Source organism: Bombus vosnesenskii, unplaced genomic scaffold (assembly GCF_011952255.1).
Source record: "Bombus vosnesenskii isolate JDL3184/JDL3185 unplaced genomic scaffold, Bvos_JDL3184-5_v1.1 scf7180000013267, whole genome shotgun sequence".
Classification (NCBI taxonomy): Eukaryota; Metazoa; Arthropoda; class Insecta; order Hymenoptera; family Apidae; genus Bombus; species Bombus vosnesenskii.
Window position 1 is genome coordinate 7,221,176 of NW_022882927.1, and position 13,810 is coordinate 7,234,985.

Genomic DNA, 13,810 nt, shown 5'->3' on the forward strand with positions numbered 1-13,810 from the left:
TTATTTCATATTTGTATTTTTCCTCCTTATCTCATCTCTTTTTTTATTTTTATTCTTAGTTATCGATCAAGTATTACTTAAAGATTCCTTAAACGTTAGATTGAGGGCCGCGCAACACGTACAGTGAGCTCAAGCGTTTCGCGATTTAATTCGCTGATTTCCTTCTTTTTTTAGGGGGGGAGAGGGGAGGCGGGGCGTGTGTGTGTGTGTGTGTATATGTATGTGTTTATGCGAGAAAAGATCACCCAGTCACCTCGATGATTTTCGTTCGATCCTCATCTTCATCGATCCCGGATTAATTGATCGATCGTGTCAGGTGTCACGTGTACGAAATTTCGTACGATCCGATTAAATCGTATGACACGTGTCGCTAATTATTTATAACGCACGAATCCGGCAAGAATTCGAACGAATCGCTCGAAACGACACCGAGGTGAGATCGAATAAAAGTTCGCGACACCCTTGAGCTCAGAATGAACCGCAGCTTTTGCATATCGTCGTTTGAATTATACATCTTACATATATTTCTAGCGGCTGGAGTAACAAGTTTGTTGCATTATTTCTTATCGTTCGTTTCGTCAGTTCAATACTGCATCAATTCATATTGCTGCTGTTGTGATCTGTGCCCAAACCGTTATTCGCGATAAACCATTCACGCTAATTACGCTACGCTCCACTGCCCTAACTTTGTCTCTATATCCCTTTCATCGCAATCTACGTTCCTCACATACGCGCCTGAGGCAATTCTTCCTATGCGTTGGTGCATCGATCTTTCTTGTTACGACCTCCCGCCTCCTCGTTCCAACCGCCAACCCTCTCTTGAAAACTCGAAAATTTCCTCCACCATCTCTGTTCTTTCTCTCGTTGCCCTTTCTCCCTCTAGCATTGATCCTCCCCGGTTTCTCTGCTTCCCGTATTTCCCCTCTCTCGTGTTAATTTTAATATCACATTTTCTTGGGAACAGACTGGCCCGATATATCTTTGAAACAGAATCTGGTGATCGCTGGCTATTTCAATCAATGTTCTGCTTTTTCTTCGTTTTCTTATCTTCCTTCTTTTGGTGCCAGGCGTTCGACGTTGTAACGATCGAAATTAGATGGCGAACAGTTGACTGCAAGCTTCATAGATTTGTTAATTTGCAAATTCATGGTACGTAATATTTAACGCTAACTTTGGTGGAATTATTGAAGAACGAGGAATATAGTTCGGAAAATAATTATAAAGCTGAAGCTCAAGGATGATTTAGAAACACGCGAGCGTCACGTTCAGTTATCAGGAAATCTCAACATCGATGAAACATCGTCGACACATTGTCGGTTATGCCCATTTCGTGATTCTTGTCTTTCTTGGTTTTTCTCTGATTTTCATCGATTTTGACGGGTAAAAATAAATCACAATACATCGGGCGAGTACGTCCCAGTTTAATATATAGAATACATACATCTTTATCTCGCTACAAGGTACTACGAACCCAGATCAAAAAACGATAAGATCCATCGTTTTTCTTCATTTTTTTTTCTTTTTTGTGTTTTTTATTTTGTTTTCTTATTTATTTCATGTGTATGTGTGTTTCTTCGTAAGAGATATTTTACGGCACGTACAACGACTGGATGGCAACGACGAAACGAAAATAAAAGTTCACGAACGCGTGGAGAGACTGTGAGAAAAAATAAGTGGAAAAGAGTATAATTAGAGAAGGAAACAAAAAAAAAAAAAAAAAGGAAAGAAAGAACTAAAATAAAAAGAGAAAAGAAAAAAAGGGCTATAACTTTCACGAAGGAGCGTTCATCAACGATCTACACGTTGAAGAGACATTCACCGTTTAATAATCACTTAATGAAACTTCTTACTTTGTGAAATCGTTAATTTATTTTTTATTTGTTCTTTATCCCACTCATCAACTTTCTCCAAATAGGTTTTTCTTTTTTGTTAGTTTTGTAGTCTTTTTATGTAATTTATGCTCCTTCTTTCTTAATTTTCCTTTTTTTTTTGTATTTTCCTCTTTTCCCACTTTTTATATCTTTCTTCTTGGTGTTTATCGTTTTACCCTTTTGGTTCACATCTTTCTGAAAGGACATCCTTTCTCTTTTTCTTTCTTTCATCTTTTCTTTCTCCTATCCCTCCCCCCGTTTGTATTAGTTTTCCCATCGTTTACCAAAAACAAAAAAAAAAAAAAAGGAAAAAGATACATCTAAACTCGTCGGTCGTGAATCGAAGGTTACCCTAATCATACTCTCTGTCGAAAATCAACGGCGTTTAGTTCTCTTCTCTCTCATTTCTCCGTTCTGTTTCTTATTGTTCGTACCTTTCTTGACAACTTCACGAACGACAGCCAACGAACAAGACATATTAAACGAGAATGAAACAGATATAAACGAAAATGAACGCAAGCAATTACCAACGAGGTAATAGAAACAATTGGATATGTCTCCCTATTATTGGTCGAGCGATGCGTCGCGATTCGATCGTCGCGAACACGATCATCGATAAAGCAACGTGATCACAATAGAAATTTCAGCTTGAATCCTGCTCACGATACGATATTTAAAAGAAAAGGGAACGATAAAAATTGAGCTGCAAACTTATTCGCAACATCTACAAAAGAAAAAATTATATTTCTTAAAATTTCAATAAACAGAGTAAATTCTAATATATTAAAAGATCAAGTATTGCCGGAAGTTTGACTATTTCTCGATAAAAGTTCGAAAGGAAGATGCATCGCGAAGAAGGCATTTTCGTGAGATTTCCCAATGAAGTAGAAACGATCTGGATGCGTCGATCGCCTAAACTTTCCAAGAGGACATCCGAGGACCTTTCCAACCTGATCGTTTCTCTTCCTCGCTTCCTTTTTTCCCATCTTGCTGGTCGATCTCGAGTCCTACCGTTTTATATTTGATGTGTATACACGGCCGCGGTAAATCTTCTGCAACAACCAATATGATTGCGTTTCAGCTATAGAATAAGGTCGATTGTTGATACAACAACGACTGTACGGGAGTATCATTTATGTTTAATATTAAAAAGTCGCGGCTTGCCTTGCTGAAAATATTTCATTCGGCTTGGTCGCTTTCCTGGTAGGATTCGAGACTTCGACCATGATCTCTGCTCTTATCTTGCTCGTTTTTCTCCATTCCTTCGCATTGTACAAAGTTCGATCCCCGAAAGTACCTTTCTTTTCTTCCAGTTGACTGTCGTTCGCGTTTTAAAAACTGTTTCCGCCTCTTCCTCCACTGACAATCCAATTCGATCGACACGAATTTTCGTCTTCGTCGTCTCTGTTTAATTTTTACATCGACATTTCCATCTTAAAATGTACGATTACGCTCATCGAAGTATCGTCAGATTGTTTGTTTCGCATGTAAAAAATCCGAGGGCACTCTCCGCGAGAAAACGCGCGTTCTCCAGATTCGGTTTGTTTTACCCCACCCCGAGATCCTATTCTCGCGAAAGGTTATACCGCGTAATCTCTCCTTTTTTTTTTTTAATCTTTTTATTCTTCATTTTTTTCTGCTATTTTCTTACAAACTAACCGCCGTTTAAAACCGTTTTGTGTTTTGCTTTTTTTCGTTTTTTTCTTTTTTTTCTTTATTTCTTCGTTTCTTTTTAAATCAGAGATCACTCGTTTACGTTTGGTAATCAGTCTATCTGGTCTGCGTAAACCTAGCCAGAAAACTCGACTCGAACAACTGCTGCCTCGCTGTTTTCGATCCAGGGGCCGCGGATCGATTTTTTGTATCAGCCTGTCGCGAGTAATTCAAAAGTCTAATATAATCTTCTAATTCCCTTCGTTTCCAATTTTGACACCGAACGATCTACGGTCCAGTTCCGATAGCTCGTACGACCATCGATGAACAATCTTTTAGATTAGAATTTCGCCGCTATGCCAATTAAGATATCCATAAAACGATCGTTGCCGAGATCCAGCGTGCCCCTTGTTAAGAAACACGAGAAACGGTGGAACACGAGCCGTTGATCGTCGTCGGTTATCCTTTCTCCACGAAGTTTCACTCGAGCCGCAAAGTGAAAACTTCGAGTTATAATTAGACGATCGATTTTTCTTCATCAAAGCGATCCCTGTCGCGTAACAGGCTTACGCATCGATCGATCCCGTTCCCCGGACCTCTTTGGACCCTTGTACGACCTTATTTTCTTCCAAAATCTTCTCCGCTACGACGTTCATCCTAATTAGTTTTCTCTTCCATCGTTCTCTCACGCACACCAGAAACATTGTTCCCTGTTTTATACCTGACACTCGGGTTTCCTATTTTCGCGTCTTGCTCTTTCCCTTACCGTTTCTTCTCCACTCCTGACCCTAAAGAAACGCCGATTCCGTGGCTCTGGATGGAAACAACAACGCGTGATCGCTCAACAACAACAGGTAGTGTGCCGGTTCAAGCCTCGAACAACCAACGAGGGACTTAACAGGAATTTGTACTCTTTGAATGCGTGTGTTACAACGAAACGATGTTTAAATGTTTACTTATCACGTAATAAAGATTACACGAACCGTCTCCACCATCAAAGGTGACTCACTCCCCTTAATTATACAAGAATCGTTACGTTACGATTCACGTATACGTGGTACTTCTTTATTTTTCTCACTTTTTTTCTCTTCTTTTTTTCAGGTTATTTTAATTCTTTTTTTTTTTTTAATTAACTCTCGTGAGGATCCTCTGTGTACGCGTATGTAATGAGTGCTCACATGTGTCCGTGTATGTGTGTACGTGTGTGTATGCATATGCGTGTTCTTACTTTAGAAGTGTGTACGCTTTTACTTCGATCTCGTTTCCTTTCTTTTCTTCGTGTTTTCCTCCCTCTCTGTATCTATCCATCCCTGCCGACTCGTTATTTCGTATAGGTCATACACTCGCGTGTATCCTTCGAAAGGTGGAAGGTCTTTCGGTTTCGTTAATTAACCGTAGGATTCCCGAAGAAATTTGTCGACAGGCTTGTGATTCAGTCTCCCCTGTTTTGGAACGATAATAGTCCCATCCGTGCTTCCTAACTTCGTTTCATCCCTGATTTTACTAATTCGATGTACAATCTTCCATAGCAGCTGCTGCTACCTCCACCTTTCTTCCCTTTTTTGCCCTTTTTCACGTTTGTAGACATCCTACCCATTCCTCTCTTCAAACACTTCTGCATCTTCTCCATTTTATTTTTTTATATTTTTTTTTCAAGTATTTTGTTTCTTATTTGGTACGCGCGATCACGCAGACTGTACAACGCGACGGAAATGAAGGCTCTTCTTCCGCAGAGGAGTACACCAAAGGCGCTCCTAGTTTAATAACGATCGTCAAAAGGCAGACGATCGAGGATCGTCGTGGAACCGACACGTGAAAACGTTGCTTCTCGCTGTTCGCGCTGCCTATCGTTCGTGTGCTTCCCTCGCGAACGTTCCTTGTTCCTTTTCTTCCTCCGCTTCTTTCATCCCTTTCTTTCCATTGTTTCCAAAGGGTAGGCATACACTCGAATGGAGTTGCTTTTATGAAGAGTAGAGTCGACGACGCGTGTTCCACGACGCCATCGTCGAAGCGCGAACAAAGAAGCGTGGCGCCTCTCCTCCCGTCGGAAGCGAAAACAACAAACTCGCAAAATCAAATCGCCCACCCTGGACGAGCCTTCCACGATCGGAAGCGGACAGCGGCGGCGATAAAAATCATACATCTCGGAAAAGATAGAGCGGCGAATATTCTCTGTCCTACCCGGTCAGTTTCAAATGCATCGTGCGTGTTTGCAGTTACTTGGACGCGTCCTCGAGACCCATCACGAAGGTATTGCTCAATTTTACACATTGAATTATACGAAAAGAGACCCGAGACGAGGGTCGATCGACGAAGCTTCTAAAAGATGGTGGTGGAAGCGCTGTTTCGCGCCAGCGCGCGCATATTATTAGAATTTCCACGAGTTTCGTCTAACCCCGATCGATCAGTGGCAGCGACCGGTCACTCGTCGATCTCTCGCGCCTGATCGATCGTCGTTCTCCGATCGACATCACCCGATTCTTTAAAAAACGCCGTTTCCTCCGTGATGGTTCCGTGTCGAGAAAGAAACGCTCGAAATTCGCTTCTTACTTTCTCCACCGTGCTCTCCGCTCGATAAATTTAGTCTCCCTTAAAAATATGTACAATACTCGATCCACAATTTACACGTGACGTTCGATTGCTTTACGCTCGTTTCTCGCGTTTCTTTCTCTCGTTTCATTATTTATCGCGAGGCACGCGAATTACATACGTCTCCTTACATACGTGGTTACATCCGTCATTGATCTCTTCTTTCGCGATAATCAGTTCCTAATTGAACCTAAGTTCTATCGTAATTCGCCAAAGTGCGACGCGTCCCTGTTCCTTCTGCCCCTATTCTTCGATCTTCTACATTCGTGTCTAGCGATCCTTCAACTTGTTGTTCGAAGTCGTTTTTCTCACTCCTTCCTTCTTCTTCCACGCTTCGTTCTTCTCTCGCAGAGACCACCCGCGTCAGCTAGAAGTCTGTACGTATGTACACGCGCGTACACACCGCTGATGTCGCCTCTTGAACGCCCGTTGCTTGGGCGTCGCGGTGCGCGTCTCGCGACCCTACGAGAGTGCACCAAAGGGGTTGGTGCGTAAGTGCGTGTACGCGAGTTGATATTTCGCACGCCGTCGATCTTCGCACGCTTGGATGGCTTCTTCCTTCGTTCTTCTCTCTTCTTCCATTTCTTCAAGTTTTTCCGCCGCTTCCACCCCGACTCTCCCCCTCTCCTCCCCTGTCGTGTTCACGTGCGTTTCTCTTCTTTCCCTCCTGTTCCTCTCTCCCTCGCCCTCTTTTCCATCGCTTCTTCCTCTTCCTCTGCTCTCCTCTGCTCTTTTGCGCCCTCAAATGCTCTCCCTCCACGTTCTTCCGCCGCCACCGCGCCACCTCTTTGTCTGCAAATAGCCCAGAGGTACGGACGTGAGAATTTTGTTTATCGAGGATCTCCGAGCTGCTTTTTCACCACCCTCTTTTTCTACGCGTTTCGCTCCCTCTCAAACCTCGCGATGTTAGTTCTGGTGGCGGGTTACGATTGTGAAAAAAAAAAGCGAGAGATTTACATTCTGACAGGTTTTCGGTAAATATTTCGCGAGAAACCGAGAACAACCGTTCTTTTTTCGTTCGCGGTGAAATTCAATTCACGCTTGACGGGTGCGTGATAACGTGGGTGAAGATACATCACGATGTAACATAAGAGGGATTTATTCTGTGTAACTATAGCGACAGGCAGCGTTCGCGGAACAATTTACAGTTTATTATATTCACGTACTTGTCTTTTAAACTGCGTGATATTTTGCTTAAAGACGATTCTCGTTTCTACCACCAAATATTAACAAATGAATAATACAGTTCAGTTCACGAATATTCAAAGATTTCTTGCAGCTAACAATATTTTCCATAGTTAGATTGTGTTTCTAGAAGAGAAGGCAGAGATTTTATCTTTTCATTTTCAACCCTTTGCATTCTCGAAAGCCACGGTAGCGATAACGCTTCCTCATAGAACTTGTTATTCTGAAATTTGTTGCACGTTGGAAACACGAAGTGGAAAAATGTTCTTACGAAGTTATATTTTTAAATCAAGTTTTCTGTGAACTGTTCTGAGCGTATGATTCAGAGTGGAGAAATTTCGTGAAAAAGTGTTGCAAGCCAGCAAAGAAATTTTCTAAATGCAAAGGGCTGAATATAAATGTTAAAGTTATATTTGAAAGAATACGGTATGAAGTAACTTCAATTCGCGGAATGAAAAACTCTTCAAAGAACGGAATGAAAATTGCAGATTAAAACAGCTGTCAGTATTACCCCTTTCTCTTTCGTTATTTTTAATCGTTGTTTTCAGTACAGGCCCATTTAACGGAAATATTATTCTCTTCCCTGAATCTTAAAGTGTTTCAGAACAACACCGGCAGGAAAATTAAATTCGCAACATCGCTTAAAGCCACGTGTTTCCACCAGTAATAAACTCGATTTCTTTTTCAAACATTTCCTTTTCGCGGCATTGTATTCCGAAAAAAAAAAAAAAAAACGAAATATTCAAGGAAATGATTCAAGGAGCAGCATGATATTTTTTATTACACCGTGATGTATCTTTACTTTATTTTATCTTTACACTGCTCGACACGACGCGTGTTGCCTCGGATATTGCACATTTTTTCTCCCCCTTTTTTCACTCTTTTTTTACCCGCTAGTTTATCGTAAGATATGGCTACGATAATTACGAATACGCTATGGGAAAATGGCGTTAGGCAAGCATGCAAACTATGTACTTTTTTCTTTTTCGAGCAGTTAATTTTCCGCCTGCGTTTGATTATCTCCCTTTCATTTTATCGTATGTATACTACAATTTTTTCTCTCCTGTATTTTATGTAGGAAACATTATTTTTTTTTCTTATTTGAACCGTTGCACGATTGCTATTCAATAATGAATAATTATTAGCACGAATATACAGCGTGTTCCATTCCATTTAATATTAGTTTGTTTTCTTTCTTCTACGACTGATAAAAGGACACAGTAGCTTTGGCAAAATTAACGTAGGCTTTTATTGAGATTAAATTTTGTTTCAGAGCTGATTGTTACAGTGTTAACCGGATAAATTATAGAATAAATTATCTTATCTTTAGGTCTGTTATTTTCGTTTACGTACCTATACAGAATATGTTTATGAAAGATAGACAAAGTACTCGTCATCTCTTAAATCAGAAACTTGTTAAGAGCAATTATACTCGTTACAGATTATAGTCAAATGGTCCAAAATATCCGATTGATCTTTCAAATATTGCACGGACCACGCTGCATATTATTTCGTAAAATGATTAATCAAGATATTGAATTTCAATCAAAAAATTCCCGAAGGAAAATACAAAACGGAACATCTTCATCGACAATTCCATTAATCGAATCTTACGTAAAAACTTGGTGCGGGGTAATTCGCACGGAAGCGTTTCGAGGTCGTGAAAGGCGCATTGTTCAAGTATATGCCGGGCTCACGGTTATTATCCGAAGGTTTGCAGCAACAGAAAGAAAAAATGAAGCTTAAAAATGGAGTTCTTGTGCACCGACCATTCGCGTTTACGATATCCACGTTGTATACGCGTTTGCAAAATGGCTCCTATTCAGAAGGTGCTGTTAAGGATGCTCTTTCAACTCGAGCTTTTAACGCTATTAAATTTAGAACGTGACTTTGATATCGTTGGCCCGCGAGAGGAAAAGAGAGCAACAAAGAGAAGGCGAGAAAGAGAGAGAGAGGAGACGGAAAAAAAGAAGAACGGTTTGGCTACCGGTTCGTTGTTGCCAGCCGCATTCTGAATATAATTGGCGCTAAAAAACACGAGTTGAAAGGGCATTTACGCCCTCGACAGCGTGTTCTGAATGCGGACCAATACTTGTGAACACTTCCTGCGAATGCGATATTCAGAAAATCTGATTCGCGGTGATTTGGGTCAGCAACGTCGGTAACGAGTCGAACATTAAAAATTATAATCGTTTTTTAGCGCAGGCGAAAGATTAACGTGCTTGGTAATTTAGTATCTTTTTTCTTATGTTGTTCTTCTCTGCATAACATTTTCTTATTGAATGCTTTTTTTCATTTTTCGGTACTGTTATTGAATCTTTGTAATTAAATAGACAAATTATTGATCGAAGAAAGAGGTAATTTGGTGCGTGTAAGAGAAGCTAAGGGGGAGAAATTAATTGCACGTTGAAATAAAATTAGTGCTTCTACATAGAAGAACTATTTCATTTCTTCGATCGATATTAGAATTAGATATTAGAAGACAGAATATAAATCGTAAAGGATCATTGGTTGAAAAACTTTCGTATTCTACGATGCTTAAGGTGTTAATTAAATAATTTTGAATTTATAAAAGATATATCTACCTAAAGATTGTCCATCATTTCGGAAAGTGTCAGCCTGGAGGTGGACATTGCAACGCCACTATCGCTGCTGCTCTGCACACTGCTGTGATCATCGGTGTCCGATTGATTGCTCGTATAGCCGATCACGTCTACTTCATCTGCAATAATAAAGCGAAGGAAACACATAAATAACATTCCGCGAAAGATTCTTCGTTTCTTAAATGCCAAATAGTAGGATTATCTTCCAGTTGGATGTTGTTTGAAGCGAAGTTTGAAGCGTACAAGATTTATTCTATACTTTCAACTTTCAACTTCGAATTTTCGTGCAAGAAATCATTCTTGAAACATAGCTGATGCTCCTATCTTACTGTTCTATACTTATAGCCAATGAATTCCTACGAATATGCAACGGCCACGAAAGATGCATTTATAATAACATATACATATTAATCAATTAGGTTCAAGTATATGAAACTTCGTGTCATCTAGCAGCATTCGCGTGTCATTACAAAAATCCAGTACTATGAAGATGAAGTATACAGAAGCTGATAAAAGAATGCTTCATTGGAAGATTAAAAGTATGTGCCTGTATCTTTCTTTTAGCCACTGTATCTCTTTTTCTAAGAGGTTTATTAAGTACTATAGATAAAATATTAACAGATAAAATCTGATTAAAAGTCTCAAAATCAATCTCTAATTCGGAATAAACGAGGTCCTATTGTACCAGCAATTGCTGATGCAAATTTTCAGGTTACAAACGGAGTAAACCAACGAATACGGAAAGAGCGTCGTAGATCGAACAGGTCGTGTCATACGCGGTGATGCAGAGGCAGACCGTCGAGCTCGTTAGATAATTTAAAAAACGCAGGTGCACAGGACGCTTCGTAGTAAATTGTAGACGCGATCGGACAGCTGTGGCTCGTAAATATAAAGCGCGTGGCAACAATCCCCGGCGATCCGGGGGTGTCCGCGTGGATTCTGTCGCAATCGATAGAAACGCGGCGTGGCGTACACGCGCGGCAACCCGTTTTCGAAAAACGTTGCCGGTACACGTGCTGTGCTCGTCACAGGCTTTTCCTGCACGTGTACGCTGTCCAATAATCCCGTTCCCGAAATATCAGCCAATTTTCGTATTTTACCATTTCGCGAAAGCACGCTCTCATCGAATATGCACGCGCGTCCACCCCTCTCTGAATCCACGCCACCCTTGCGAATTTCCGTTGATTCTGTGTAATCCTCACACCCTCACGCTTGGCACACGTTCGCCACAACACCGGTCGATTTAATCGCGCAAAAGTACAATAACGAGGATTGCTCGACAATGTTCTTCGAGTCGAACCACGCGCATTTAGCGCGCTTGTTCAATTAAAGTGGTATCACGGGTAGGTTCTAGAATGTTAAGAGATGTCTGAGATGCAAGAAGGAGATTTCGAGAGTGTATCGTGCAGAGTTTCAGATTAGATCTTCCAAATTTGCTGTTTGAAAATGATACCTTGGCTATTTCAATGTATTGATCGTTTGAGATGGTATAAAACGAGAAACTGTTATTCCTCTTTGTCTACCTTCTCGGTATTCTACATCAAAAAATTATTTTCAAGCGGGAAAGAAAATTAAGCGTAGAGTTTGTTCTAATGTCACCTCAGACCATTTCACGATCACGTAAGGTGAACGAGGTCGTATCTTTGACACTAAAGTTCGTTCGAAGGCCAAGGATGATTACAAAGTTTGTATTATAAGTATACCCAAAGTTACATTAAGATGAAGGCGATTGTCCAGGTCGTGTCAGTGACATTTAACCTTATTCAAAGATGAAAGAAGATTACCAAGCTCGTAAATATGATACTCAAAATTCATTCTAACGTTAAGGATAGTTTGCAAGATCGCACCATTGGCACATCAAATTATTGGAAGTTCAGAGATCGCGTCATTGACACTAAAGGTCGCTCGAGGGCCGGAGAAAGGTCGTAAAAATCACCATAAATCATTTCGCTTGCAGAAATTGTTCACGGGTATATATCTATAACGAGACAGAAATTGACATCACAAAATCATCGATTACAAATTAGCTCGATAGTCGCCGTTTTTCTCGCCCGGAAAAGCTCCCAAGAGCGACGGTTCGCGAAACTTCCCGGCCAAAGATGATAAATCTATTCCTGGGCCACCTTGTGGCGTTATCCGAAAATACCTTGGGCAATAACCATAAAGCATCTCGCGCGCAACTTATTCTCCCTATTGAAGGGAATAAGAGACTACCGGATAACGGGCGTCCACCGGTATGAGAGCGTCCTTTGTGCCGAAAAAATCCGGCCACCCTTTATTGCGCGTCTCCTTGACCTGTAGCAACAACTTTCGTCGGTCGTTGTACCTCGGTGCATGGGATTTTATGAATCGTAACCCGCGACCAGCAAGTGGGAGTCGCATCAAAGTCTCGTTAAACTAGTTTGACGCGGATCGACCGACCCTCGACCTTTCTCTCGAGCCGGTTCCAGCCGAGTATCGAAGCCGTTCGCCGAATTCTACCACGGCCAGGGTGCAGTCAGCGAAACTTGTTCATCGTTCGTATATCGTACGTGAGATTGGACGAACGCGGCGTGCACAAATATCGTCGTCGAGAGTATTAGAAGTTGATGCTCCTCGACAATGTACGACGCGATTATGCTTTCAAGATCGTATTTTTCTTTAGATGAGGAATTTTTTGTTTTTATTAATTATCGGTGATGGAAATGCAAAACTTTTCTAATGTTTTTGTGAAGGGGATATAACGCATTATAATTCAGCCTCCTGGACGATATATGACATGATCAACATCTTTATTTAGGATTGAATTTTTTTAGATTATGGGAAATCATTTTTCTTTTGATTGGTTATTAATTTTAGAAATTATGTTCTATGTGTTTCTGTAAAGAGGATATAATAAAAGGATAAAATTAAAGATTTCTTGCGGACGATATATATATATATATATATATATATATATATATGAAATGATCAACTCCTTCAATATTGAAATTTCTTGGGTTAGTAGAAATTATTTTTCGTTTTACTATTTATCGTTATAAATTATAGACACATATCTCTTTTGGGATTCTTTGTAGAGGAGACATAGTACGTTAAAATTCGAGATCAGATTGACAGAAAACACATGGATGCATTTATAGTTCGGTTAGTTAATTCATTCTAGCAATAATGGTAAACGATCTAAAGATAGTATACGTTCTAACCGTAATTGTGAGATTTTTAGTTCCAACGATTTTTTAATTCGTTCAAATGTGTTTCCTTAACGCTAACTCGTATGTGTGGTGAATTAAAGTAGCGCAAGGCCTTTGTTAGCCTGTTGTTGTTAACCTTTCTATTGTGTTTATAAAAACCTTGCGTTAATTATGTATCTTACTGAAGGATCTGGAAAAATGTTCATTAAAATACACTACGATACGTGTAAAAATAAATCCACCTAAGAAATCTGATTTCAGTTTCATTTCAAATAAAAAATTGGTTGGGTCATGCAAACCTAAATACATATGATAAGAAGCTTAAAACATAATTGTATATATAGATGCAAGACATTTATATAGCCGGATAAGTTCACATAACAGTTTTTATAGAACAGTTAATGCAAATTTATTTAAAGAAAAGTTCACGTTAAGCGGATTCAATAGTCTGGAATTCAGTTAATCGGCCAATAAGCGAAGGTCTACTGTTCACTGATTCTCCACTCCACAGTACCCACAATTTCTCATTCGAATAATTGAAGTTCACGTTCAGATAAGTGGATTCAATAGGGACAAGTTCAGTTAATCAAGCACCAACCCCTCGTTCCAAATAAATTGATTTTAATTCCCGTCCTAAAAAAGTTGATTTTTTCACAAAAATTTACGTGCGGTCTGTTCCAATGCTTCTCTTTATTGCAGGAGACAAAATTCGTGTAATCGACGAATATCAGTGAACAGA

General features: G+C 40.1%; 1 protein-coding gene across 11 annotated transcripts in view; it reads right to left on the reverse strand.

Annotated features, from left to right (window-relative positions):
* Positions 1-1,401: 1,401 nt before the first annotated feature.
* The window catches only part of LOC117230712 (max dimerization protein 1-like), a 229,270-nt gene continuing 216,861 nt past the window's right edge, over positions 1,402-13,810 (reverse strand). For 10 of the 11 annotated variants that reach the window (XM_033488420.1, XM_033488422.1, XM_033488421.1 and 7 more), the window contains 2 exons: positions 9,884-10,020; positions 1,402-6,905 (listed from right to left, as the gene is read on the reverse strand). In XM_033488420.1, the coding sequence (XP_033344311.1) occupies positions 9,884-10,020 (137 nt within the window). In that variant the 3' untranslated portion in view covers positions 1,402-6,905. Of the gene's footprint in view, positions 6,906-9,883; positions 10,021-13,810 lie in introns of those variants that run through there. The other variant, XM_033488425.1, reaches the window with a different exon arrangement.